Raw genomic sequence first — 27715 nt, forward strand, 5'->3', positions numbered from 1 at the left:
CCCCCCAAAAAAAAAATTAGAGGGAACACTGCTTGTGGACTTCAACTCCCAGAATTCCCTAGCCAGCGAACTCCTTGGGAATTCTGGGAGTTGAAGTCCACAAGTCTTAAAGTTGCCAAGTTCAGAGACAGTTTTAAAGGAATAAAGCATGTGGAAATTATTATAACTCTTTTTTGCTTGTCTCTGAACTCCTTGGAGATCTTTACTCCGAATGACATCAATTTTTATTCTGGGCACAGAGAAATCCTGTAATACTGAGATTTACTTCACGTTTAGGATAGCAAGGGATATTTGGATTGAAACATCTAGGTTTGGTGACTTTAGAGCTCTGATTTCTATCCACCCAGCTCTCATTGTAAGCTATCTTCATATCAGAGATAAACAATGAAAATTGGTGCACCTAATGTTGATATCCCTTGTTTTGCTTTTATTTGGTTGGCATTATATTCAATTGTCTTTTCTAAGATGTGTTGCCTACAATGTCTTTAGGAAAAGAATATTTTTCATCAATATTTTCAAATGCCTACACACTGTACAAATAAGCAAAAATGAGTTGCATTGAAGTTAGGCCCAGTTCCTTCTTTTGCACAAACAAGTTTCATTAAGGACACGGTTATAGAAAGCTAGCAACCAGAAGAACCTCTTACCTCATTAATGCTAACATTGTAGCCATGTTGGTTGACAATGACTGGAGAATTATCATTAACATCCAGGATATTGACCCTTAAAGTGTGCTCTTTCCTGCGAGCTGGGATACCTTGGTCTGATGCTTGAATCTGAAAGGAAGATGGGATTTAGTTAGTGGTGAAATCTACTCAACTTTCCTACTGGATCAGAAATGCGTGCTTAGCATTTTATACATGCTCAAAGCACATGTCACCCTCAGTTGCACTTTTACATCCTCTGCTCATGTGCAGAAGGCTTTGTGCATGTGCAGAGGGTTAAAAACAAGAAAATGGGAATGTCTGGGTGGATGGGTGGAGCTTTGCACTGCCGCTACTACCAGTTCTCCAAACCACAGGCGGGCGCCTCTACCGGCATGCCCAAACCGGGCGGAATCTCACCTCTGAATTTAGTGGAACATAGATGAAGCATTATGGATTTGGTCATGCCATTAATTTAGGCAAAAATTTCAGCTCAGGACAAGAGTACATATTTATATGCAAGAGCAGAAATATTTCTTTTACTGAAACAAGCTAGTGTTTCACTGATAGATCATAAATGATAACTAGCTAGCTAGCTAAAAAATTATAGAGTTGATTAATTAGTAGATCAATAGTGCATAAGAGATAGCTAGAAGATAGCTAGCTAGATGATAGATAGAAAATAGCTAGTAGATAGAAAGATAGAAGATAACCGTTATTATTATTATTATTATTATTATTATTATTATTAATTGGATTTATATGCCGCCCCTCTCCACAGACTCAGGGTGGCTAACAACAATGATAAAAAAACAACAACATGTAACAATCCAATTTAATAAAACAACTAAAAACCCTTATTATAAAAAAACCAAACATACCATACATAACTTGTAATGGCCTAGGGGAAGGAATATCCTAACTCCCCCTGCCTGGTGACAAAGGTGGGTCTTCAGTAATTTGCGAAAGACAAGGAGGGTGGGGGCCGTTCTAATCTCTGGGGGGAGTTGATTCCAGAGGGCCGGGGCCGCCACAGAGAAAGCTCTTCCCCTGGGGCCCGCCAAACGACATTGTTTGGTCGATGGGACCCGGAGAAGGCCAACTCTGTGGGACCTTATCGGCCGCTGGGATTCGTGCAGTAGAAGGCGGTTCCGGATGTATTCTGGCCCAATGCCCAATAGTAGATAAACGCATGGCGGGATAGATGATACACAGAAAACTTTGCTAAATAAGAAAACAATTGAAAATAGCATTGCATATATTAAACAGCTTCATGATCATTCTTAGAATATTGCTACGCAGTTTTGGACAGTATTTCAAGCAGGATATAACATAAGAAAAGGACAAAAGGGAAGGGACAAAAATAATGGATTAATTCCTTCATATCACATAGTTAAAACATAAGAGGGATTTTAGTGCAAAGCTCCTGCCTAAACATTGTCCTTATGTTCTGATTGTGGACTTTCCAGAAACATCTCTTAGCTGCTCCAGGATTAAAACTCTGAACTAGATTTATCATTGGTTTGTGTCTCTCTGAATTCCAGAGTCCAAAATTTAGAGACTTAGGTCTTGATGTTCTAGTACAGTGATGGTGAACCTTTTTTCCCTCGGGTGCCGAAAGAGTGTGGGCGCACGGTATCATGCATGCCCAAGTGCCCACACCCATAATTCAATGTCTGGGGAAGGCAAAAACAGCTTCCCCCACCCCCTCCTCCGGAGGCCCTCTGGAGGCCGGAAACGTCCTGTTTCCCAACTTCTGATGGGCCCAGTAGGCTTGTGGTTTGCCCCACACAGGCTTCAAAGGCTTCCCTGGAGCCAGGCGAGTGTAAAAACGTCCTCCCCAATCCCCCTGAGGCTCTCTGGAAGCAAAAAATGCCTTCCCAGAGCCTCTGTGCAAGCCAAAAATCAACTGGTTGGCACATACATGCACATTGGAGCTGAACTAGGGCAACACCTCACAATTTACCATTCCAGATCCTAGCCCACCACTGGCTAGAGCCCAGGGGTTGAGGACTCCAGCCATAAGGCATTCGTGATGACAAAGAAGACCTGACTAAGTTCTTCCAGGTGACATTGGGATAGATGTTCCCATAGGGAACTTGGTTTTGTGCCATATGGTGTATTACACATGAACCAGTATATTGATTGAGATCCATTGGGAATCAGTGTAGATCAGTGTGTTAGATGGACATGCCATAGTTGATCAATATTACACATGCTCCTACATTCTAGACTAGGGGTCTCTAATCTTGGCAACATTAAGACTTGTGAACTTCAACTCCTAGATTCTGGAAGTTGAAGTCCAGAAGTCTTAAAATTGCTGAGGTTGGAGATTCCTGTTCTAGACCAACTGAAGCTTCTGAATACTCTTCAAAGGCAGCCCCTTATTTAGATCAGTGCAACAGTCCAGTCGGGAACTACCTAAGGCACGAGCAACCATAAATAGCACTGGAAATAGGCACAAATGTCCCAAGAGATATATCCGTGCAAAGCTATTCCTGGCCACATCTGTAGATGTGTAGATCATAGAAACATAGAAACATAGAAGACTGACGGCAGAAAAAGACCTCATGGTCCATCTAGTCTGCCCTTATACTATTTCCTGTATTTTATCTTACAATGGATAAATGTTTATCCCAGGCATGTTTAAATTCGGTTACTGTGGATTTACCAACCACGTCTGCTGGAAGTTTGTTCCAAGGATCTACTATTCTTTCAGTGAAATAATATTTTCTCATGTTGCTTTTGATCTTTCCCCCAACCAACGTCAGATTGTGTCCCCTTGTTCTTGTGTTCACTTTCCTATTAAAAACACTTCCCTCCTGAACCTTATTTAACCCTTTAACATATTTAAATGTCCCCCCTTTTCCTTCTGTCCTCCAGACTATACAGATTGAGTTCATTAAGTCTTTCCTGATAGGTTTTATGCTTAAGACCTTCCACCATTCTTGTAGCCCGTCTTTGGACCCGTTCAATTTTGTCAATATCTTTTTGTAGGTGAGGTCTCCAGAACTGAACACAGTATTCCAAATGTGGTCTCACCAGCGCTCTATATAAGGGGATCACAATCTCCCTCTTCCTGCTTGTTATACCTCTAGCTATGCAGCCAAGCATCCTACTTGCTTTTCCTACTGCCCGACCACACTGATCACCCATTTTGAGACTGTCAGAAATCACTACCCCTAAATCCTTCTCTTCTGCAGTTTTTGGTAACACAGAACTGCCAATGCAATACTCAGATTAAGGAACAATGAGAGGGCTTTCTTATTGCCCTGAGACCCAATTACTTACATAAACACCACAAAAGGCATTATAGGTAGTCCTATAATGGTCACAGCAACTGTTTGAAGTTCTGACAGATCTCGCCAGGGGTACTTATAGCCCAGTTCTGATGACCCCCCCCCCGCCCTCCATGGTCACATCATTTCAGGCACTTAGCAACTCGCCTGCATTTATGGCCATTTGCAGTTTCTTGTAGTCAAGCTCCGAATCTACGGAGAGAGGCGGCATACAAATCTACTAAATTATTATTATTATGTCAATACAACACAGCAAATGAGATCACTATGCTGGATTTCATATTTCATCACCAGTCGGGCGCTTCCCAAGCACCTAGGACTGCGTGATGTAGCGGCGAATTATGTTTGCTCATCCCAGTAAAGCAGCCTTCTGCAATTGACAGATGGAGATTTTGTCAATTCCGATGGTTTTCAAATGTCCGCTGAGATCCTTTGGCACTGCGCCCAGCGTGCCAAGTACCACTGGGACCACTTTCACAGGCTTATGCCAGAGTTGTTGCAGCTCGATTTTTAGATCTTCGTATTTCACTAATCTCTCTAGCTGCTTCTCCTCAATTCTGCTGTCCCCTGGGATTGTGATGTCGATGATCCATACTTTCTTTTTCTCCACAATCAGGATGTCTGGTGTGTTATACTTCAGAATTCGGTCAGTCGGAAGTCGGAAGCCACATCTGCACCGGAGCCATGAGTTTACTAAACTACAGATCAGATTTTTTTCCCTCCTACAAATTCTAATTCTTCTTTGGAATAGAAGTTTGATATAAGATTAGATTTAGATTAGATTTATTGGATTTATATGCCGCCCCTCTCCGCAGACTCGGGGCGGCTCACAACAATAGTAAAAAACAGTACATAGTGACAAATCCAATGCCCACCAATTCAATTACAATTTTAAGTTAAGAAATTCATGAAACAATCCCAATATATATAAAAAACAAGCACACAATCAATCAAATGGCAAAACAACATGGGCAAGGGGGAGATGTTTTAGTTCCCCCATGCCTGACAGCAGAGGTGGGTTTTAAGGAGTTTATGAAAGGCAGGGAGGGTGGGGGCCATAGTTCCCTCTAAGCTGAGCAGTGAGCAATTGCTCACTTAAAAATCATCATCAACTCAGAGTTTTCCAAACCTGCCCAGAAGCTGAGAGGGAAAGAGCGAGAGGGAAGGAGAGAGAGAGGAAGAGAGGAAGAGAGAGAAACAGATAGAAAAAAGAGAGGAAGGAAAAGAGAAAGAAAAAGAATGGGAGTAAGGAAGAGAGAAAGAAAATCAAAATCTAGTTTGAAACTAGCTCAACTATTTAAGTGGCATTTTGATATTGATAGAGGTGCCCTATTATGAGCTCACTGTTATAGACACACAGTACAGTATTTTATTTTGAAATTCTCAGGCAAAACAGGGTGGGTTTTTTGTTTGTTTGTTTGTTTGTTTGTTTGTTCGTTCGTTCGTTCATTCATTCATTCATTCATTTATTATTTCTGTGCCGCCCAGTCCCGAAGGGACTGCTGCTCCGACAGTATACATTTCTGCCCACCCCAAAAAAAAATTAGAGGGAACACTGGTGGGGGCAATCCTAATCTCAGGGGGGGAGCTGGTTCCAGAGGGTCAGAGCCACCACAGAGAAGGCTCTTCCCCTGGGTCCCGCCAGATGACATTGTTTAGTCGACGGGACCCGAAGAAGGCCGACTCTGTGGGACCTAACCGGTTGCTGGGATGTAATACTCCTGGCTTCTAGAATTTTTATTATTCAAATTATTATTATTATTATTATTATTATTATTATTATTATTATTATTATTATTTTACTACTTTTTATGATATTATTTGTCAATAACTCATATTTACTTCTGGTTTTCAGCAAAACTAGACCATAGTGAACAATAGGTTTCCTTAACAATGTTTGCTTTAAAAGAGTGGATGCAGAACATGGACAAAAAGCACGAGGCTTTTCAACAACAAATGACTAAACAAGAACAGAGGATACAGGTCTTAGAAGACAAAATAGACCAAGAGCACAAACAAATGGAAGACCTGACAGATAAATTAATCCTCGCCAACAAAGATTTAGAGAACACAGTAATTCAATTAGAGAGCGAAAAAGCTAACCAATATCTCAGATTTCAAAATCTTAGGGAGGAAAAAAGTGAAGACCTGCCAGATGTTATGGCTGATATCCTTTCAAAGGCTCTGGGCATTGAAAAGGATACAATGCTAAACGAAATCGATGAAGCCTATCGTATAAACACTAATTACGCTAGACGCCACAACCTCCCCAAAGAAGTCCATATCAAATTTATCAAAAAATCAGTCAGGGACGAAATCCTTCACAGAGCCCGGGAAGACCCTATAGAACATAAAGGGAGACAATTGGTAATATTAAAACAGGTCCCAAAACACGTCAGAGACCTTCGTAGGCCATACACCTTTCTGTCAGCGAAACTGACCAGACACAATATAAATTTCAGATGGCTGGTCCCAGAGGGTATGCTGGTGACCTGGCAAGATAGGAAAATAAAAATAGATTCTGTCGAAAAAGCTGAGGAATTTTTCGACAAAAATTTCTCTACCGACCGAACTCCTGAAAACCAAGACGATACCGGAATAACGACTCTCCCTTCCACTAGCGTACAACCTATAGAACAGAGCCCAACAAGTCTAGAAAGAACTCAGGCTACTGATAAACTAACTTTAGGCAACAATGGCTATACAGGATATCCAAAAGAAACTAGAAGCACTAGGGCAACAAGACCCAAGTACAGATAACTTAAACTTGTCACAAGAAAAATTAAACAAAGGAATTGAACTTTACTCAATTAACATAAATGGCCTAAATGCACCAAAAAAAAGAAGCCAAACTTTAAATAAATTAGCTAAATTAAACTTCGACATTATTGCATTGCAAGAAGTACACATTAAAAAAAAATATGAGCACCTACTCAAAAGAAATAAACTTGGAAATCTGTTTACGTCGCTTGCGGGGGAAAAAAAGAGAGGTGTAATATGTTATATCAATCCTAATATTCAAGCTGAATTGAAATATAAAGATAGAGAAGGTAGAATATTAATTTTAGAACTTACTATAGAAAAAGACAAAATAACTTTAATAAATATTTATGCCCCGAACGAAGGCCAAGAAAATTTTTACAAAAAACTATTATTCACCATCAGAGAACATTCCACTGAGAACATCTGCTTATTAGGTGACTTTAATGGCATAACTAACAATGAAATGGACTATAAGAATGACAAAAAGACTAAACAAAAGAGAAGAATACTACCTAAATCCTTTTTCGATCTAACTAAAGAACTAAAATTGAAAGATAGCTGGAGGGACAGAAACCCCAAACTTAAAAAATTTACCTTTTATTCTGATAGGCATCAATCTTGGTCAAGATTGGATATGGTCTGGACGACAATAGAAATCAACACCAAAATCCACTCGATAGATATAGAACCCAATTATATTTCAGATCACAGTGCGCTCAAAGTTTGTTGGAAAGGGAATAAACAGAGTTGTAGTTGGTCGCTCCAGAAATCTATTCTAAGTCAGGAAGATTTTAAGCAAAAACTTAAAACTGAAATGAACTATTTCTTCCAAGAAAATTTAAAAGAGGACACTAGCCTTCAAAATGTTTGGGATACAGCCAAAGCTGTTATTAGAGGGATAGCTATATCATTCATGGCTAGAGAATTTAAACAAAAAAAACAGAAGTTAGCTAATTTAGAAGAAGAGTACAGGGCTTTAGAAGAAGAACTTCAGAACTTCCCCACTAAAAAAGAAATCAAACAAAATATGCTACATATTAAACACCAACTAAACTTAATTGACCAACAAAAATGGGCACAACAAATAAAAAGAAATAATCAATACAATTTTGAGAATGCCAACAAACCTAGCAAATGGCTAGCTAATAAGCTCAGGAAGCAAAAGGAAAAGAAACTGATAAACTGCTTAAAAAACAAAAATGGGGAACCTTGTCATGACTTGGAAAGGAAAAAAACGATTGCTAGCGATTTTTATAGTAAACTATATGAATACTCTGAAACTACACAAAATAATACCCAAGACGTAAAAATTCAAGAAATCCTAGATCAGGCTAAACTCCCTAAAGTACCCCAAGAAATGGTCAATATAATCAATAAACCGATTACTGAAACAGAACTAAAGGAAGTAATTAAAAATCAAAAAAACAACAAAGCACCAGGTCCGGATGGACTCCCCACAGAACTTTATAAAGACCTCCCTAAAGAAATGGAAAAAGCCTTTTTAGAGACGTTAAATGAAGCTCTAGATAGAGGCAAAATCCCAAATTCATGGACAGAAGCAAACCTAGCGTTAATTCCAAAAAAAGATACAGACCATACAGACATAGCTAATTATCGCCCGATCTCTCTCTTAAATGCAGATTACAAGATATTCACCTCTATCTTAGCGAATAGAATCAAAAGTTTTTTAAATTATTTTATACATCCAGATCAGAACGGTTTTCTCCCCGGGAGACAGCTAAAGAATAATATTAGAATTGTACTCGACACGCTCGAATACTATGAAGCCCACAATGAGAAACAAGTGGCGTTAATATTTCTCGACGCCCAGAAGGCCTTCGACAATGTATCCTGGAAATTTATGATAAAACAGCTTGAATATATGGAATTTGGCCCCAAATTTATTAACGCGATAAAAGCTATTTACTCTGTCCAATCGGCCTATATAATCCTCAACGGAGATACATCATCCAAAATCTCTTTACACAAAGGCACAAGACAAGGTTGTCCATTGTCCCCGTTACTATTCATTTTAACTCTTGAGGTACTAACAAGAATAATTAGAGACAAGGAAGACATACGGGGTCTAAACTGCAAGAAAGAAATTTATAAGCTCCAAGCTTTCGCAGACGATTTGGTATTAATCTTAGAAGATCCTTTAAAATCAGGCCCTAAATTATTAGAAGTTCTGGAAGAATATGGTACAGTGGCAGGCCTTAAAATAAACAAAACTAAAACCCAAATTTTAACAAAAAACATGCAACAAGCACAAAAAGATATTTTATCTGCTAAGTTGGATATTCAAATTGTCACAAAAATCAAATACCTTGGCATCAATTTGACAAATAGAGTGTCAAGCTTGAAATCAAATAATTACGACATATTACTGGACAAGATAAGTAAAGACTTGTCAAAATGGAGGAATTTACAACTATCTCTGCTTGGGAGAATAGCAGCCATAAAAATGAACATTCTGCCTAAAATATTGTTTTTATTTCAAACTATCCCTATACAAGTAAAACAGGATTTCTTTACCAATTTGACCAAAATAACTAACAATTTTATCTGGCAAAACAAACGGCCCCGAATTCGTCTAAAATACTTACAAGGGAAAAAAGAAGAGGGCGGTCTGGCTCTTCCAAATTGGAAGAACTACTATACTGCTGCATCGCTAGACTGGACAAGAGATTGGATGAGTTTATTAAACACTAGACTTCTTAAATTAGAAGGCCACGACCTCTATGCAGGGTGGCATTACTATCTCTGGGACGAAAAGCCGTCAACCCACAAATACTTCTCCAACCACCTGATTAGAAAATCGTTAATTGGCACCTGGAAAAAAACTAAAACCAAATTATACAAAGGAATTCCCATGTGGTATGCTCCTTTAGAAGCCTATGTACATCCTAATTTACAGAAGAGAAATAATATAATAAGATATAAAGATATTTTAAACCCAAATGGGACAATTAAAACAAGATTAGAACTAGAGAGCTTGGGCCAAAAAGTGGAATGGTGGGAATACCTTCAGATCCAGACCAAATTTAACAAAGACACCAAAAATTCCGGGATTACCAAAAATGCTTTGCTAGATAAACTATGTATAGGTCCACAAGACAAGATAATCAAAAACTTCTATGGCTATTTAAATTATAATGATTTGGACTCTTTCAACCAAAAATCCAATGTCAAGAAATGGCACTTTGACCTTAAAAAAGAGATAAAAGAGGAGGAATGGCAAACACTTTGGACAAAGAACTACAAACTGACCATTGCCACCTCTTATAAAGAAAACCTGGTCAAAATGTTTTACCGTTGGCATATTACCCCAATTAAATTAACCAAAGTGAACAACAAACTTTCACCAATCTGCTGGAAATGTCAACAAGAATTGGGTACCTACTTTCATCTATGGTGGGAATGCAGTAAAGCCAAAACCTATTGGGTGATGATTGGAAATTGGATTGAGGAAATATTAAACTTGACGTTCGACAAAACCCCTGAGTGTTTTCTACTAGGTATAATTAGGCAAAAACTGTCAAAACCCCAAGCTCATCTTATCATCCACTTAACTACCGCAGCAAGACTTACATACGCGCAGTGGTGGAAAAATGAAGATCTTCCCCCAAAAGAAGCAATACTTAGGAAAATAATGTACTGCGCAGAAATGTCGAAACTGACCCTATTAGTCAGGAACGAACCGGCAGATACGTTTAACAGTTGTTGGGACCCTCTCTATAAATGGCTAGAAAGCAATAGAGAGGCCAATAGGCTTTAAGAAGGTTAAAAACCAAAAAAAAATAAACAAACCACGAACTGTTACAAATCCGGTATAAAGTATTTCATTATCTAATATTATTACATGTGACTGTATATTTATTCAACTATCTAAACCTATCATTATTTTTTGCGAACTTCCTAACAATATATGTAAACGCAACGCTGGCTTCTAACACTCTTGATAACCTACTTGAAATATGTCAACTGAGCAAAATATCTAGATTTAATTTTCGTTTTTAATTCAACTCCCCTGCTTATTCGCCGATATTGTTATTAGTTTTGTTTTTATCTGTTTGTTTGTTTTTTGTTTTTTTTTTTTTGTTTTTTGTTTTTTTGTCTTCTGTCTTTTCCCATTATATGTGATATACCCTGCATTGTATCTTGTAGCATATGTTGTATATAACGATGTATATGTTTATATTTTAATAATAAATTTAAAAAAAAAAAAAAAAACAATGTTTGCTTTACAACTGCCACATTTGCTTTAACAACGGTGATGAAATATGGCTGATCTTATGGGTGACACACATTATGATCGCCGCCACTTAACAACCATGTTGAGCAGGCTGCACTATGGCTGTAGGTGGAGGACTACCTATACCGTAGTGTACAACTTGAACAACCACCACTCCCTGTTACCTGTAAGGTGTAGCGTTCTATTAGTTCCCGATCCAACGGCCTTGCCACAAATACTTCTCCGTAGGTGCTGTTGGTTGTACGAATTTCAAAAGCCCTGCCTATATTTCCCGATACCAGAGAAAAAACAACCTGCATAAAAATAAAAAATATATATATAGTGAAAGTGTGGAAGAACAGAGGAAGTGACGAGAATCAGTCCGTTTGATAGAGGATAACAAAGTGTATACTTCATTCATTTATCATTGGTTTTCTCTTTTATGGGGTGGCAAGCCAAATTCTGTACTCAATTATACTTCCTAAAACTTAGACAGGAAGTTTTCTCCTGGAAATATTGGATGTGTATATGTCCACAATTAAAAATGAAGATTGGTTAGGTAAAACAATATTTCATGGTTTAAAAAAAGGGAAAAAACATATTGGATATTTAACTGCAGAGGAAGCTAAATTAAATCTGGTAGTTTTAGTTCCTAAAACTTAGACAAGACGTTTTCTCCTGGAAGTATTGGATGTGTATATGTCCACAATTAAAATGAAGACTGGTTAGGTAAAACAATTTTGTATTGTTTAAAAAAAGGGAAAAACATATTGGATATTTAACTGCAGAGGAAGCTAAATTAAATCTGGTAGTTTGACTCAGTGAATATAAAAAACTAGTGAAGCAAAACTGATATGTAAATGATCATCATTTAAAGAGATAACAAGTGAGCTTATGAATGCCATCTTTGTCTTTGGAATGAACATCACCAGTAGATACTATTTAAATTCAAAATGAAGTGTATGAAAGCAGATGTTACCCATTAAGAATGAAACTCCCGGGTGTTCACAGTTATCTCAGGTAGCAAATGAAAAGAAAGAAATGTGCCACACCTTAAATGCAAAGCACTTCCTGTTTAATACTGAAAGGAGTTCCTTTTAGTGCAATGAAATGGTGGAAAAAAAATTCATCTCAGGTTTTTCTCTGCAGCCTTTTCAAGCCCATTGTCCCAAGTTAGCTATTAAGCAGCTTCTGGGCACTAGAGGAAATGGTTTGCGATGCTGTTTTTTCCTATGTTATTTCACAGCCACCTGGCTTACAAATCGCCTCAGGCGACATACAGCCTGAGTTATCTTACTTTCTAAGACTAAGAAGTTACACTGAGTCAAAAGGAAGAAGTTCATATGGTATTCTAATTTATGAGATGGGGTGTGACTCGTTCAGTGGTAAAGAGCAGTGCGAGCTATAAAAATATTTACATAGAAAACATAGAAACATAGAAAAAGACCTCATGGTCCATCTAGTCTGCCCTTATACTATTTCCTGTATTTTTATCTTAGGATGGATATATGTTTATCCCTGGCATGTTTAAATTCAGTTACTGTGGATTTACCAACCACGTCTGCTGGAAGTTTGTTCCAAGGATCTACTACTCTTTCAGTAAAATAATGTTTTCTCATGTTGCTTTTGATCTTTCCCCCAACTTACTTCAGATTGTGTCCCCTTGTTGTTGTGTTCACTTTCCTATTAAAAACACTTCCCTCCTGGACCTTATTTAAGCCTTTAACATATTTAAATGTTTTGATCATGTCCCCCCTTTTCCTTCTGTCCTCCAGACTATACAGATTGAGTTCATGAAGTCTTTCCTGATACGTTTTATGCTTAAGACCTTCCACCATTCTTGTAGCCCGTCTTTGGACCCGTTCAATTTTGTCAATATCTTTTTGTAGGTGAGGTCTCCAGAACTGAACACGGTATTCCAAATGTGGTCTCACCAGCGCTCTATAGAGCGGGATCACAATCTCCCTCTTCCTGCTTGTTATACCTCTAGCTATGCAGCCAAGCATCCTACTTGCTTTTCCTACTGCCCGGCCACACTGCTCACCCATTTTGAGACTGTCATTTTGAGACTATTTAGTGCTGTTTTTGCCAGCATCAATTTCTACAAGGTCTCCTCAAAGAAGGATTGATGAACTGAAGAAATAGTGTTGATGAAGACATCTATTAAGCCAACAAAAAGGAAGTTGTCATTTCGGCTTTTTATATTAGAGGAGCAGGGGGGGGAAATAGCCATCCAGGACAAAATTTATCCTCTTCTGGTGCCAACAATGTGGGGCCTCTGGGAGAGTGTATATTTTTCTGTAATCTTTTGCATTTCATGTGGTCTCGGGAGAAATCTCTGAATTGGCTGCAAATATTAAGTTTTTCTTTAAACTGCGCTTTATATGAAGTTTATCAGAGCTGGAAAAAACCCAAGGTTGCTGAATTCATATAAAGTGCAACTTAAAGAAGAACAATATTTTGCACCCATTTTTTTACTTTTTTTATAGTAATTTGGTCAAAAGATATAATTCACAACAATAAAAAGTTAATAAACAGAATAAAAAGAAAATGTACAGAAGAGAAAAAAGAGAAAAAAGAAAAATAGGAAAGAAATAAAAAAATAAAAATAAAGAAAAAGAAAATATATAAAAATGAATTCTCCATTCATGACAAATGTAAGAACTTTAATAATTCATTACCTTCTAAAATACAACAAATGGTTTGTTTTTCCTGTATCAAGAAACTCATAAAACCTCATCATTTCAATCCTGATATCAGCAAAAGTCTATTAAGGATTACCAGAGATAACAAGATAGTGTATGTATTTTAACCAAATAAACAAAATAAATCAAATTTATATTCTTTCGTTCTACTTCTTGATGTTTTTCTGCTTCCAATAATCTTTAGTTCCTTCAAATAATGTCCTAGATCTTAATTTATTTTCATTCTTTTCTTTGTTCCTTCTCACAAAATTATTGAAAGCTTTAACAAGCCTCTTTTGTAAATCCAATATAGGAAAATTATCCAGGTCTTTCTTTATTTATAAATCCCTTTTAATTATTAAGACATTAGTTGTATTTCTCCGTTCAGGAATATCGTGCGTACCTACCTCGAAAAGACCACAAATTCAGCCTGGAGTAGGATGTATGAAATAAAAATGGATTTGTTGTAACAATTAGGAAAACAAAACCAGATTATAAATAATCAAAATCATACATTACTAATGCACTCTGTAGTTTTTCATAACTAATTTCAGTTTGTTAATGCAGAAATTAAGCATAATTTCCTTCTAATCCTGCGCACATTAAGGAAGCTACAATTTAGGAACTGTACATTTTGAAATGATGCAGTCACCTGTCCATTGTTCCCTGCATCGGGATCTCTGGCCAAAACCAGAGCAATTCGACGTCCGGCAGGGCTGTCCTCTGAAATGCTCACAGAAGAATCGGAAGTAATGTCGAACTGTGGGCTGTTGTCGTTCTCATCCAATATGGTGATAGTAACCTGCCAAGTGGAGGGGAGTGTGAATAATACTTTTGATGGACAGAAGGCAAACCAGCATTATAGAGAAATAAATGATGGCAAGCTAACAATGGGCTTTTCAAAGGCAGCTCCTATATACCACAGTAGCATTGAAGAGGGCCCTAAAATTTACAAATGGGTATTTATCTATCTATGTATCTATGTATCTATGTATCTATCTATCTATCTATCTATCTATCTATCTATCTATCTATCTATCTATCTATCTATCTATCTATCTATCTATTTATTGGATTTGTATGCCGCTCCTCTCCGCAGACTCGGGGCGGCTAACAACAATGATAAAAAACAACATGTAACAGTCCAATAATAAAACAACTAAAAACCCTTATTATAAAACCAAACATACACACAAACATACCATGTATAACTTGTAATGGCCTGGGGGGAAGTAATATCTCAACTCCCCCATGCCTGGCGGTATAAGTGAGTCTTGAGTAGTTTACGAAAGACAGGGAGGGTGGGGACAGTTCTAATCTCTGGGGGGAGTTGGTTCCAGAGGGCCGGGGCCGCCACAGAGAAGGCTCTTCCCCTGGGGCCCGCCAAACGACATTGTTTAGTCGACGGGGCCCGGAGAAGGCCAACTCTGTGGGACCTAATCGGTCGCTGGGATTCGTGCGGTAGCAGGCGGTTCCGGAGGTAATCTGTGATTTGCACCATTCCTAACAATCAAACTGTAACACTGGGGTTTTTTCCATGCACTTTTACACACCTTTCCTAGCAAAATTATTATGCTTTTAGGATTGTCTGAAGCAGGGGCGAAATTCAAACTTTTTCCCTATCAGTTCTCTGGGCGTGGCTTGGTGGGCGTGGCAGGCGAAGGATACTGCAAAATCTCCATTCCCATCCCACTCTGGTGCCAGCCAGAGGTGGTATTTGCCGGTCCTTTGAACTACTTAAAATTTCCACTACCAGTTCTGCAGAACCTGTCAGAACCTGCTGAGTTTCATCCCCGGTTTAAAGTCATCGTTTACATCAAGGGAGGTAGCACTTATTTGAAAGACCATTTTTTTAAGACTGGGAAAAAAATAGCAACCAAATCTAATATTTGTTTAACTTGGGAAATTCATTCTGGCTTTAGCAAGGTTTTATTTCAAGGGTGGGCAGGATAGCAAGCTGGCTAGTTACAGTAATGCTAATGTAAGGATTCTGGTAATAAGCATATAAATAGACAAACTTCCTACTTAATAGGGAGGGAACATACCCTGCTTCATTGGTGCCATCATATAAACTAATTCAGCAATGCTTGGAAAATCAAAGAAATGATGACTTCATTAACTCTCACAGCAACACTAAATATTTTTACTATACAGTGTGAACTTTCTCTTAATATCTGCACTAATGTGTTAGGCTGTTAGGGATATATTGCAGCTGCAGACATGCGTTAAAGAATCAATCTGAGCTAATTTTCAGCCAAGTAGTTAAGGAAATGCTGTCATGTCTAAAAATAACAGAGCTTGTAAAGGCACTCCACTCAAAGGAGGGGAACATAGCTCTATTTGTGAAACTTTATCTGTCTAAAGGTTTCAAAGACAGAATTATCCAGGATAGCTGGTTTCCGAAGAAAGGCTCGGGATTAGTGTTGGGCGAACCGAACTTGGAAAGTTCGGGTTCGTGCTGAACTTTGCAGTGTTCGGCATGCCGAACCCGAACCCGAACTTTTAAAAAAGTTCGGGTAAAGTTCGGATTCGGCGTTCGCTTGAACACCGCGAAATGCTGTTGCCCGGGAGGAGAGTGGGGAATCCCATCGTAGGATTTCCCACCTTTTGCTTGCAGCGCCGCAAGCAAAAGGAGGTGGAGAATCCCACAAAGAGATTCTGGGGGCGGGGCTTTGACATCATGGAGACTCCTTCCTTCCCATTTTGGCCGGCCAGGAAGTAGTCTCCCTGACGTCAAAGCCCCACCCCTGGAATCCCATCATGGGATTCCCCACCTACTTTTGCTTGAAGCGCCGCTGCGGCATCCTTTTCTGTAAAAATAAAAGGAAGCAATAGGAAGTGGGGAATTCCCTACCTCCTTGTTTATTTTTACTGAAAAGGACGCCGCAGTGACTTGTTGCTGCTTGGGTTTGGGTTTGGCGAACTCACCCAAACTTCACAGCAAAGTTCGGGTGAGTTCGCCGAACCCGAACTCCGTTGGGTTCGCCCAACACTATTCGGGATACATTTCTCTTTCTTTCACTGCATGTGATTGTGACAAACCCTTTTCTTTCCTTGCTAAAACTGGTATCTCAATACAAGTCATGCTCTGACATCAGTTCATATCAATGTTGGCAGTGATCTACAGAGTTTGACTTTCTATTCTTCCAGGGACAATTCCATTCATGATTAGGACCTCAATATTAGTGGAACTCCTTCTCTTTGATGACAAGTAATCCTGACTTATAACCGCAATTAAGAAAAAAAATTGCTAAGCGAGACAGTTGTTAAGCGAGTTTTGCCCAATTTTGCCATCCTTCTTGCCACTGTTGTTAATCACTACAATTGTTCAGCTGCTAAAACAGTTGTTGAGTGAATAGCAATAGCATACCGCCCTGAGTCACTTCGAGAAGGGTGGCATAGAAATCTAATAAATAAATAAATAAATAATTACCACTTTACAGTGCTTTATAGCCCTCTCTAAGCAGTTTACAGAATCAGCATATTTATTTTATTTATTTATTTATTAGATTTGTATGCCGCCCCTCTCCATAGACTCGGGGCGGCTCACAGCAACAATAAAACAATGTATGACAAATCTAATAATTTTAAAAAACATTAAAAACCCCATTATTAAAGCAAACATACACACAAACATACCATACATAAATTGTATAGGCCTGGGGGGGGGGGTCTCAATTCCCCCATGCCTGGCGGCAGAGGTGGGTTTTAAGGAGTTTACGAAAGGCAAGGAGGGTGGGGGCAGTTCTAATCTCTGGGGGGAGCTGGTTCCAGAGGGTCTGGGCCGCCACAGAGAAGGCTCTTCCCCTGGGTCCCGCCAAACGACATTGTCTGTGGGAAAATGTGTGGGACCTAATCAATGCACTGGCCATCTGGTCTTCTGGTTTCCGGTGTGTGCATGTGCACCAGCCAGCTGGTCTTCGGATTTTCGGTGCTCCAGCATGCACGAAGATCAACTGGCTGATGCGCATGTGTGCACTAGAAACCGGAAAAGCAGCTGTTGACCACCCACATTCCCACAGAGAGGGCTCTGCATGCTACCTCTGGCATGGGTTCGCCATCACAGTCTTAGTCACCATTAGCAATTTTCAATTTTCACTCCCCCCCCCCAAGGAATAGCCCTAGATCAGTGTTTCTTAGCCTCGGCAGCTTTAAAATTTGTAGATTTTAATTTGCATTCACCGGTCATCATGCTATAATAAACATTATAATAAACATTCCTACCTTCTGTTGGAGGGAAGCACAAATGTGGACACAGAGAAGAAAAGAAACAAAGAGAGATTAGATTTCTTTCCTTTAAATAGGATACATAAATTCAGGGTTTTGGGAATATATATATATATATACACACACACACCCACACACACTGCTCAAAAAAATAAAGGGAACACTCAAATAACACATCCTAGATCTGAATGAATGAAATATTCTCATTGAATACTTTGTTCTGTACAAAGTTGAATGTGCTGACAACAAAATGAAATTGAGTGTCAATCAGTGTTGCTTCCTAAGTGGACAGTTTGATTTCATAGAAGTTTGATTTACTTGAAGTTATATTATGTTGTTTAAGTGTTCCCTTTATTTTTTTTTGAGCAGTGTATTATGGGCCAGAGACATAGATTCAATGGACAATGTAAAAATAATAAAAAGTCTTTGTTATTGTTTTATCAATCTCTCCTTAATCATCTAAAATAAGTGTGGTCTCCTTAGTCATTTATTCATACATTTCTTATCCAAATTCCACTTAGCATTCTCTGTAATGCATACTGATGTGTTATAGATAATAACCTTTATTTCTCCAGTATTATTTGTCCAAAATGGGAAGCTGCCCTTGGAAGATTTAACTATATCTTCTCATTGTACCATTCTTGCATGTATTCTTCTCCCCCACCTACACCCTAGCACCTGTGCTTAGCATGAAGCACATGCTCGCATTTTGAGTTAAAATTAGCACAAAAGGGAGAAAAAGAAAAACAAGGGTGAGGTTAACATAGAAGTTGCATTTTTTTTTAGGCAGAAGAGAGGATTCTAAGATAATTTTAGTCCATGTATTTTGAGTGTGGTTTCTTAAACCATCTTGAGTTCTAAAAATTCTATGAATAAGACATCTGTAAGAAAGAATAATAAAATATGGAAGCAAAAATTTCCTGAAACATTATCTGGACTAAACACAAAATACAGTGATACCTTATCTTACAAACTTAATTGGTTCTGGGATGAGGTTCTTAAGGTGAAAAGTTTGTAAGATGAAACAATGTTTCCCATAGGAATCAATGGAAAAGCGATTAATGCGTGCAAGCCCAAAATTCACCCCTTTTGCCAGCCATTTTAGCGCTGCTGGGATTCCCCTGAGGATCCCCTCCATAGGAAACCCCACCTCCAGACTTCTGTGTTTTGGCGATGCTGCAGGGGAATCCCAGCAGGGGAATCCCAGCATCACAAAAACGAGCACTTCGCTGGCAACGGAAGTCCAGAGGTGGGGTTTCCCAGCAAAGGGAGAATCATGGGAATCCCAGAAGCACAAAAACGAGTGCTTCGCTGACAACGGAAGTCCAGAGGCGGGGCATCCCAGTGGCAGCGGTGGGTTTGTAAGGTGAAAATAGTTTGTAAGAAGAGGCAAAAAAATCTTAAATCCCGGGTTTGTATCTCGAAAAGTTTGTATGACGAGGCGTTTGTAAGACGAGGTATCACTGTACTTTTAAAATGTTTAAAATGTAGAATAATTTCATAAAAATCTCATCACTTGATATTCAGAAAAATCCATCTAAAGTAAACGAGTCTAAGTAAATCCAGTGTAAAATGTGGATGATTAAGAAAGTAAACCAATCAGTATTTTATAGGAAGCAATTCAACCCAACTACCCTTTGGCCCTAAGGAAGTAGTAAAAAGATTAACAATCTGAATTTTTCAATAGGTTTCCAGTTGTAACATAGAACGGTTTGCTAGCTATACAAGCCACACATCTGTCATACACATGGTGTGATTCTAAAGACATTTTGTGTCTTTAAGACACAGCCACAAAGAACCTTGCTACAGTGTGCTGAGCTTTAAAACGGAAAGAAAAAGGAAAACAAAACTTCCAGCCTTGTTGCTGGAACATACCCCCAAAACAATCTTCAAAGTTTTTTTTACTCTGTTCCCATCTCCAGTGCAAACCAGAAACCTTACATTCCTGGGGGATGAATAACTTCACAACAGAAGGTTGTGGCACAGTAGGTTATATAGTAGGCTGTACAGTGGTAAGTGCTGTGTTTGGGCCTGTGCCAGCTGTTGCCCCCACAGATGAGGGAGACGTGGCACACAGTGACTGTGAAAGCCTGGCTGACAGCCAGGATGATGTGGCAGACAGTCAGGAAGATGGGGATGACAGCCAGGAAGATATAGCAGTCAGTCAGGAAGATGGGGCAGAGAGCCAGGAAGAATTGGCAGACAGTTCAGGGGAGGGGGCTGACAATTCGTCAGACAGTTTATCTTCTCTTAGTTCGTCTGCAGGACAATACATTAATTTACACAACCGAAGGGCCTTGCAAAGAAGGGATCGCTTTAAGAAGCATGATAAGCACACCTGGGCTGGATGTGGTTCCCTTAATGAGGGCTAACGGCATAAAATGGGAATGGGGCCAAGGCAAACTGTGGCTGATTATCTGGGTAGTTTGTGTGGTGTCGTTTGTTCCTGCTTTGAAGTTCCTGCTCTTGGATTTCAACTCAGCATTGTGGGAGTTGAAAACTCTGGGACAAGCTGCTGCTTCTGTGCTGTGGATATTCAGACACTCTTGGAATATTTATGCTCCGTGACTTTTGTATTTGTTGGCTTTCCACTGAACTTTGTAGCTGACTGAATTTTCAACAAATTCTATGTGTTACTCCTGAAAGTAAGGACCCTTTGCTTTAGACCTTTTTCTTTACTGTTTAATACAAGTTTGCTGACTAACTAAGCACGTGTGTGTCTGACCTTCTTTCCTGGACCGTTAATCATTGCTTGAGGCCGGTCAGGCAGAACAGTAAGTAGGTTGAAATTTTCCTCAAGTGTAAGGAAAACAAAATCACAATCTTGGACAGAACAACCAGTTTCACATTTTCTCATTCTACAAAGACAAAGGAACACACACAAAATCAGCTCACCACAGTCGAGTCCAGTTTAGGGCTTCCGTCATCTGCCACAACAGTTAAGGTGTAAACATCTCCTTTCTCTCGATCCACTTGTCCTCTGACTGCAATCACACCCTGCCGGAAAGAAATAAAGACATAACAGGCCACCGATATCAGGTGATGTCCACAGATAACAGAAATCCCCCAGTAAATTACTTACGGTGATTCCATTTATTTTGAACAAAGATAAAGCTTGAGGATTAGTATTTGGGTCAAACTTGTATGTGATCTGATTAAGGTTGTCGATGGACTGGGCCTGGACTCGTAGAACTTCAGAACCCAAGGGGATGTTCTCGGTGATGGTTGCTTCATAGGTGACATTTGAGAACTGCACCGCCTCGTCTAATTCGTTAAGGAGACTGACATAAATGCTGCAGAATCCTTGGTTTTGGGGTGGGGCTTGATCTGTGGCGGAAACATTCATTAAGTAGCTGGTTTTCGTCTCATAGTCCAGGTAGTCAATGGTGGTAATGAGGCCAGTGCTCTCATCAATTTCAAACTTGCCCTCAGATCCTGAGATGATTTTGTAATTCACTAGGCCTCCATTTCCTAGAGAGGGAAAGAAGAAAGAATGATTAGAAGGTATGTGGTTCAGAGATTGTATTCATCCGGTTCGGGTGAACCTGTAGTGTTCTGTCTGGGTCAATCCGGAAGCTATGACCAACCCAAAAAGATAAGCCAGACACACCGGTTGAATCCAAACACAGTTTTATAATGATAAAGAGAAAAGAAGCCAACAGAAAATGTCCTTACAGATCAGGAAAACAGTGGAACTCCAAATAGATACATGAAGGCAATGGTTCATACAGAAACACAGGATCCTTAATGCCAAACGAGGCTGTTGCTAACAGACACCAACCTCCCACGGGTCTTCAAGACTGCTGGGCCACCAGCCAGGAACAAAAACGCTGAGAGAAAATGCAGATAACAGCAACTCCACTTTGATAACACTCCACGCTGCCGAAAGGGTTTGCCTGCCTTATAAACTCTTCCCTGCTAACGAGGACCACACCCAACCCCCTGGTGTTTCTCATTCAACGCTGATAATATCTATTCAGTTGATTTCTCCTTTGATCTATGCGTCTCTGTTGCATACTAATGATAGCTTGTGCGTTGTCATCCAGGGACTCCAGAGAATCAAAGCTACTTGCTGGAGAGAGCCCTTCCCCAGGGCTCCCAGGCCTTTCATCAGCATCACTTTCGTGACTGCTGTCTGACGGGCAAGAACTCTCCTCTCCTCTCTCAGCATGGAGCCAGCAGAGATGCAGCTGGTCTTTGATCTGACTCAGGCTGAACCACAACACCGTAGTAGCGACCTGCAGGGTTCTTTCAGTGTCATGAAGTACATTTTGGGTTTGGGGAGAGTTGCCCCTGGTTCAAACTCTATTGCGCAGCCTGCTCCTTCATCATGTAACCAGTATTGGGTTGTTATCGGAAGGGGTGAGGATGGTGCACCGTTAGCAAAAGTTGCGCTGCGTGTGCAGATTCTCTTCTCCTGTGTGGGTGTGTGTCCAAGCATGTTTTTGATTCTGTGCATGTGCAGGAAGCAAAATGTTGTCAGAGGATGCACATACGTGTGATTTTCTTTTTATAATAACTTTTTAATGGGTTTTTTTTGAGTTTGCTATGTTCTAACTTTAGCTAACTGTTCAACTTCTTTTACTGTTCTGTATTTATTTTTATTGTACTTATATCATTGTTGTAAGCTGCCCTGAGTCCTTCGGGATTGGGTGGCATAGAAGTCAAAGAAACAAAGAAACAAAGAAACAAACAAACAAACAAACTGTTGTCGGGCTCTCTGGTAGACTCCTCCCAAAAATTCACAGATACAAATTTCAGACATACACATGTTTGAAAAGTCAAAACAATGTTCTTTATAATGAAAATTCACTTAACCTAAGACCTCTTTTGGTATAGCAAAGAACACTTGTCTCCAAACAAACTGGTAATTTGTACAAGTCCCTTATCAGTTCTGTGATACTTAGCTTGCAGCTGTGAGGCAATTCACAGTCCTTCTTCTTTCACAAAGTGAAACACACTTTGCTCTGGTTTAGTTTCAAAGCGGGGAAAAAGCAACACACAAAGGTCGAAGTCAGTAAAGCAGTCACGAAACACAACGATCAGATAATCCTCCACAATGGCCAAACCCACAGGCTGCTCTTTATAGCAGCCTCACTAATGACCACAGCCCCACCCAACCACAGGTGGCCTCATTTTCTTTGATAATAATCTCTCAGTTGTTGTTGCCTATGCATCGCTCTCCGCATGCGTGGCTGTATCATTAACTCTTGTTCTGAATCCAAGGAGGAGCTAGATAATTGATCTCCTTCTGAGCTGTCTGCCACACTCTCCTCCTCCCTGTCACTCATGTCTTCTTGGTCAGAGGAGCCTTCATCAGCAGATTCCACCGGGGGCAAAACAGGCCTGCAGCATGTGGATGTCTCCCCCACATCCACAGTCCTTGGGGCAGGAGCTGGGCCAGAGCTAACCACAACACAAAGAAACAAGCGTGTGAGATTTTGATGATTTTTTGCTTCCGTGCATTCACGGAAGCAAAAAACCCGCTAAAATCTTTCTCGCGCATGTGTTCCAACATGAGATTTTGCTTTCTGCACATGAAGCAAAAACACAATGGGATGCGCATACGTGCACGCAGGAGCAAAGCTGCACGAGCAGGGCACCGATAGCAGCAAGAATGGGAATCCGCCCCTGTATGTAACCTACCTGCCCAAGCGCTGTGCTGTCCTATTTAGCCACGTTTTCAAGCCACACACATGTCTGCAAGCCACACGTGCAAGCAAAGTGCACATGCACAGGAGCCCACATCCAAAGTTCCAAACCTTTTTGGTTTTCTATAATAACGGAATGTTGCAATATGATTTCTTATGTTATTCCTGCGATCTGCCAATCCTGGCCAGTCTTTTGTCCTTGCCTACAAAACTGATATGTTTTCATGAAACCAATGGTTTGAGACGATCAGGATTGCTCCACTCAATGGGATGGCTCACAATTTAGGGCAGAACTCTAGTATTTTTGACTGACTTCCACTCATGGATGGGTTCTCAGTTACATATTGCTGCAGCTGTTGTAGGGAGACAAAGTTTTTCACATAGTATTTTCTAACTCTCAATGGAATGCTCAAATCTCTTCACCAAAATTTCTTTCAGGTCTTCTGACTTAGGTTGATGCTACACCAGGGGTAGATTCTAACTTACCACTGGTTCGCTTCTCCCTGCGCTGGGTGACTGCACGTATGCCAACATAGGGCAATGTCTTGTGTGCCCTCAAATATGGCACCATGTGCCACCTGTGGCATGCATGTCCTAGGTTCACCATCACTAGTAAAGAGTCTCCTATTTGAGCAGGGGATTAGACTAGAGGGCCTCCAAGGTCCCTTTCAACTCTCTTATTTTGTACGTTCTATGATAATGAGCCGGAATGGCGCAGCAGGTAGAGTGCTGTATTGCAGGCCACTGAAGCTGACTGTAGATCTGTAGGTCAGCGGTTCAAATCTCATCACTGGCTCAAGGTTGACTCAGCCTTCCATCCTTCTGAGGTGGGTAAAATGAGGACCTGAATTGTGGGGGCAATAGGCTGGCTCTGTTAAAAAGTGCTGTTGCTAACATGTTGTAAGCAGCCCTGAGTCTAAGGAGAAGGGCGTCATAAACATTGAATGAATGAATGAATAAATGAATGAATGAATGAATGAATGAATACATACACACACACACACACACACAAAAGGAAGCAAATGCAGAAAGTGCACACACACACATATATATGAATGAATATTCATTTATATACAGTGTTCCCTCCATTTTCAGGGGGATGAGTTCCGAGACCCCCCCGAAAGTCGAATTTCCGCGAAGTAGAGATGCGGAAGCAAATACACTATTTTTGGCTATGAACAGTATCACAAGCCTTCCCTTAACACTTTAAACCCCTAAATTACAATTTCCCATTCCCTTAGCAACCATTTAGATTATTACTCACCATGTTTATTTATTAAAGTTATTTTAAAAAAAATATTTATTAAAGGCGGATGAAAGTTTGGCGATGACATATGACGTCATTGGGTGAGAAAAACTGTGGTATAGGAGAAAAAACAGCGAAGTATTTTTTAATTAATATTTTTGAAAAACCGTGGTATAGACTTTTCGCGAAGTTCGAACCTGCGAAAATCGAGGGAACACTCTCTCTATATATATGTGCACTTTCTGTATTTGCTTCCTTTTGTATTACTTCCTTCTGTTTCTTTCCCACATTATCAGGCCATTCTCCTTTTTCCTACAATTCCAAATCTTATAGCACAATTGCTTGCAGTTGCATGTATTAAACTCAGATAATCCACCCACACATGCCCCAAATTCAATTTCTACCACCCATTCTGTTTTTTTTAAAATAATTCTATTAGTTGAAATGATGAAATCCAAGGGGAAGAAAAACATGGGGTTAGAGCAGGGAAGGGGAAAGTCCCCTCTTATTATTTTATATTATTTATTTATATTTTAACTAACTTTATTATTTTTGTAGATAGAATTGTTAAAATGTACTAAACGTAACCAACAACATGCAATCCTGATTAAGAGGAAGAAAGATTGAAGTGGAATTCACATTTCAATTAACAGTTCAATTAACATTCTTCAAGGGACCGATTGGGGAATCTGTTATTGCTTTTGCCTCAGCAAAAAAGAGACTTAGAAACTCTAATGTTACGCAATTGGAACAGATGGTTAAAAACTCATTTTAGCTGTATGCTAAAGTCCCCATGGATTAATTTATTCCAGGAGCCAGGGTGGCCCAGTGGATAGAATGCAGTACTGCAGGCTATTTCTGCTGACTGCCCGATGCCACCAGTTTGGTAGTTCAATTCTGATCCAGCTCAGCCTTCCATCCTTCCGAGGTGGGTAAAATGAGGACCCAGATTGTTGGGGGCAATAGGCTGACTTTGTAAACCGCTTTATAGAGGGCTATAAAGCACTGTGAAGTTGTGTGTGTGTTTGTGCATGCTATTGCCATACTGCTATTTACAGCAACAAAGCTGAAATTGGAGCTTTCACATTCGAAATAAGTTGATTATTTTTGAAATTATTAATCAGGATATATTGGAAATTAGGAGATAAAACTGAAGTGTTATTGGCTGCTATTTGAAACAGCAGAAACCAACACCACCACCACCCCAATTTAAATGTACAATTTAGATTAATGATGGACAAGTTTTTACAGAATCTTTTAATCTAGTTTTGTGATATTTAGTGATGGGCGAACCCAACGGTGTTAGGGTTCGGCAAGTTCGGATGAACTTTACGCAAAATTCGGCCGAACCTGAACCGAACCCGAACCCAAAACCCCACCAAGAGATTCCGGGGGCAGAGCTTTGATGTCACGTATACCGGCAGGTTACTAAAGATGCCAAGGTGATCACCTTGGCATCCTTAGCAACCTGCCGGTGACGTCAAAGCTCCAAACGCCGAACGCGACCCGAACTTTGCCCGAAGTTTCAAAAAAAAATGTGTTCATGTTCGGCATACCGAACACTGCAAAATTCGGTACGGACCTGAATTGTGCGGGTTCGGTTTGCCCATCACTAGTGATATTTAATTATATCAATGAGACAGAGGTGGGTTCCTCCCAGTTTGGGCCGGTTCTATAGAACTGGTAGTAACTTGGTGGCCTGGGTCGCTGAAACTGGCAGCGACTCAGGCCTGCCACACCACTGAGCTGGTTTTCTCAGCAGAGCTGTATGCGCCCCCACTTTGTTTTTTGCTTCTATGCATGTGCAGAGGCTTTGTTTTAGAACTGCGCATGCACGCAATGCCTGCACGCCCGTGCATTACACGTTTTATAGTTTTGTTTCCTATGGGAAGACAGGCTTAACTGCAGATCTAAACTATGGTCTCATTGAGGTCTTGGTGATGCTTGAGAAAGCCATTTTAGAGACAAAGCATGACCTCACACAATTTGTATTCATTGGATTTGTATGCCGCCCCTCTCCGCAGACTCAGGGCGGCTAACAGCAGTAATAAAACAGCATATAACAATATCACAATAATACAATGCTAAAAACAGTTAAAAACCCATTATTATAAAAACCAAACATACATACAGACATACCATGCATAAAATTGTAAAGGCCTAGGGGGAAAGCGTATCTCAATTCCCCCAGGCCTGGCGGCAGAGGTGGGTTTTAAGCAGCTTACGAAAGGCAAGGAGGGTGGGGGCAATTCTAATCTCTGGGGGGAGTTGGTTCCAGAGGGCCGGGGCCACCACAGAGAAGGCTCTTCCCCTGGGCCCCGCCAAGTGACATTGTTTAGTTGACGGGACCCGGAGAAGACCCACTCTGTGGGACTTAACTGGTCGCTGGGATTCGTGCAGCAGAAGGCGGTCCCTGAGGTAATCTGGTCCGGTGCCATGAAGGGCTTTATAGGTCATAACCAACACTTTGAATTGTGACCGGAAACTGATCGGCAACCAATGCAGACTGCGGAGTATTGGTGTAACATGGGCATATTTGGGAAAGCCCATGATTGCTCTCGCAGCTGCATTCTGCACGATCTGAAGTTTCCGAACACTTTTCAAAGGTAGCCCCATGTAGAGAGCGTTACAGTAGTTGAGCTTCGGGGTGATGAGGGCATGAGTGACTGTGAACAGTGACTTCCGGTCCAAATAGGGTCGCAACTGGTGCACAAGGCGAACCTGGGCGAACGCTCCCCTCGCCACAGCTGAAAGATGTTTCTCTAATGTGAGCTGTGGATCGAGGAGGACGCCCAAGTTGAAGTTGTTGGAGTAAAGGGCATGCTATTTTATTGGTGGCCACTGTGATAAGGTGTTTATACCTTACAATGTTATTAAGACCCTTCCACCTTGCTTATTAGAGCATTCTCGGTGGCAGGTACTGCCTACCATGACTTTGTAAGGAAAGGGTAACCCAATTCCATTTCC

General features: G+C 40.2%; 1 protein-coding gene across 1 annotated transcript in view; it reads right to left on the reverse strand.

The window, feature by feature from the left end:
- CDH23 (cadherin related 23) overlaps window positions 1-27715 on the reverse strand; it is a 726582-nt gene that overhangs the window by 138629 nt on the left and 560238 nt on the right. The window contains exons 30-35 of the mRNA XM_070753910.1: window positions 20934-21322; window positions 20747-20848; window positions 20577-20579; window positions 14277-14426; window positions 11126-11254; window positions 648-776 (exon numbers count right to left, since the gene is read on the reverse strand). Coding sequence (XP_070610011.1) covers window positions 648-776; window positions 11126-11254; window positions 14277-14426; window positions 20577-20579; window positions 20747-20848; window positions 20934-21322 — 902 coding nt within the window. The remainder of the gene's footprint in view (window positions 1-647; window positions 777-11125; window positions 11255-14276; window positions 14427-20576; window positions 20580-20746; window positions 20849-20933; window positions 21323-27715) is intronic.

This window comes from Erythrolamprus reginae, chromosome 5 (genome assembly GCF_031021105.1).
Source record: "Erythrolamprus reginae isolate rEryReg1 chromosome 5, rEryReg1.hap1, whole genome shotgun sequence".
Classification (NCBI taxonomy): domain Eukaryota; kingdom Metazoa; phylum Chordata; class Lepidosauria; order Squamata; family Dipsadidae; genus Erythrolamprus; species Erythrolamprus reginae.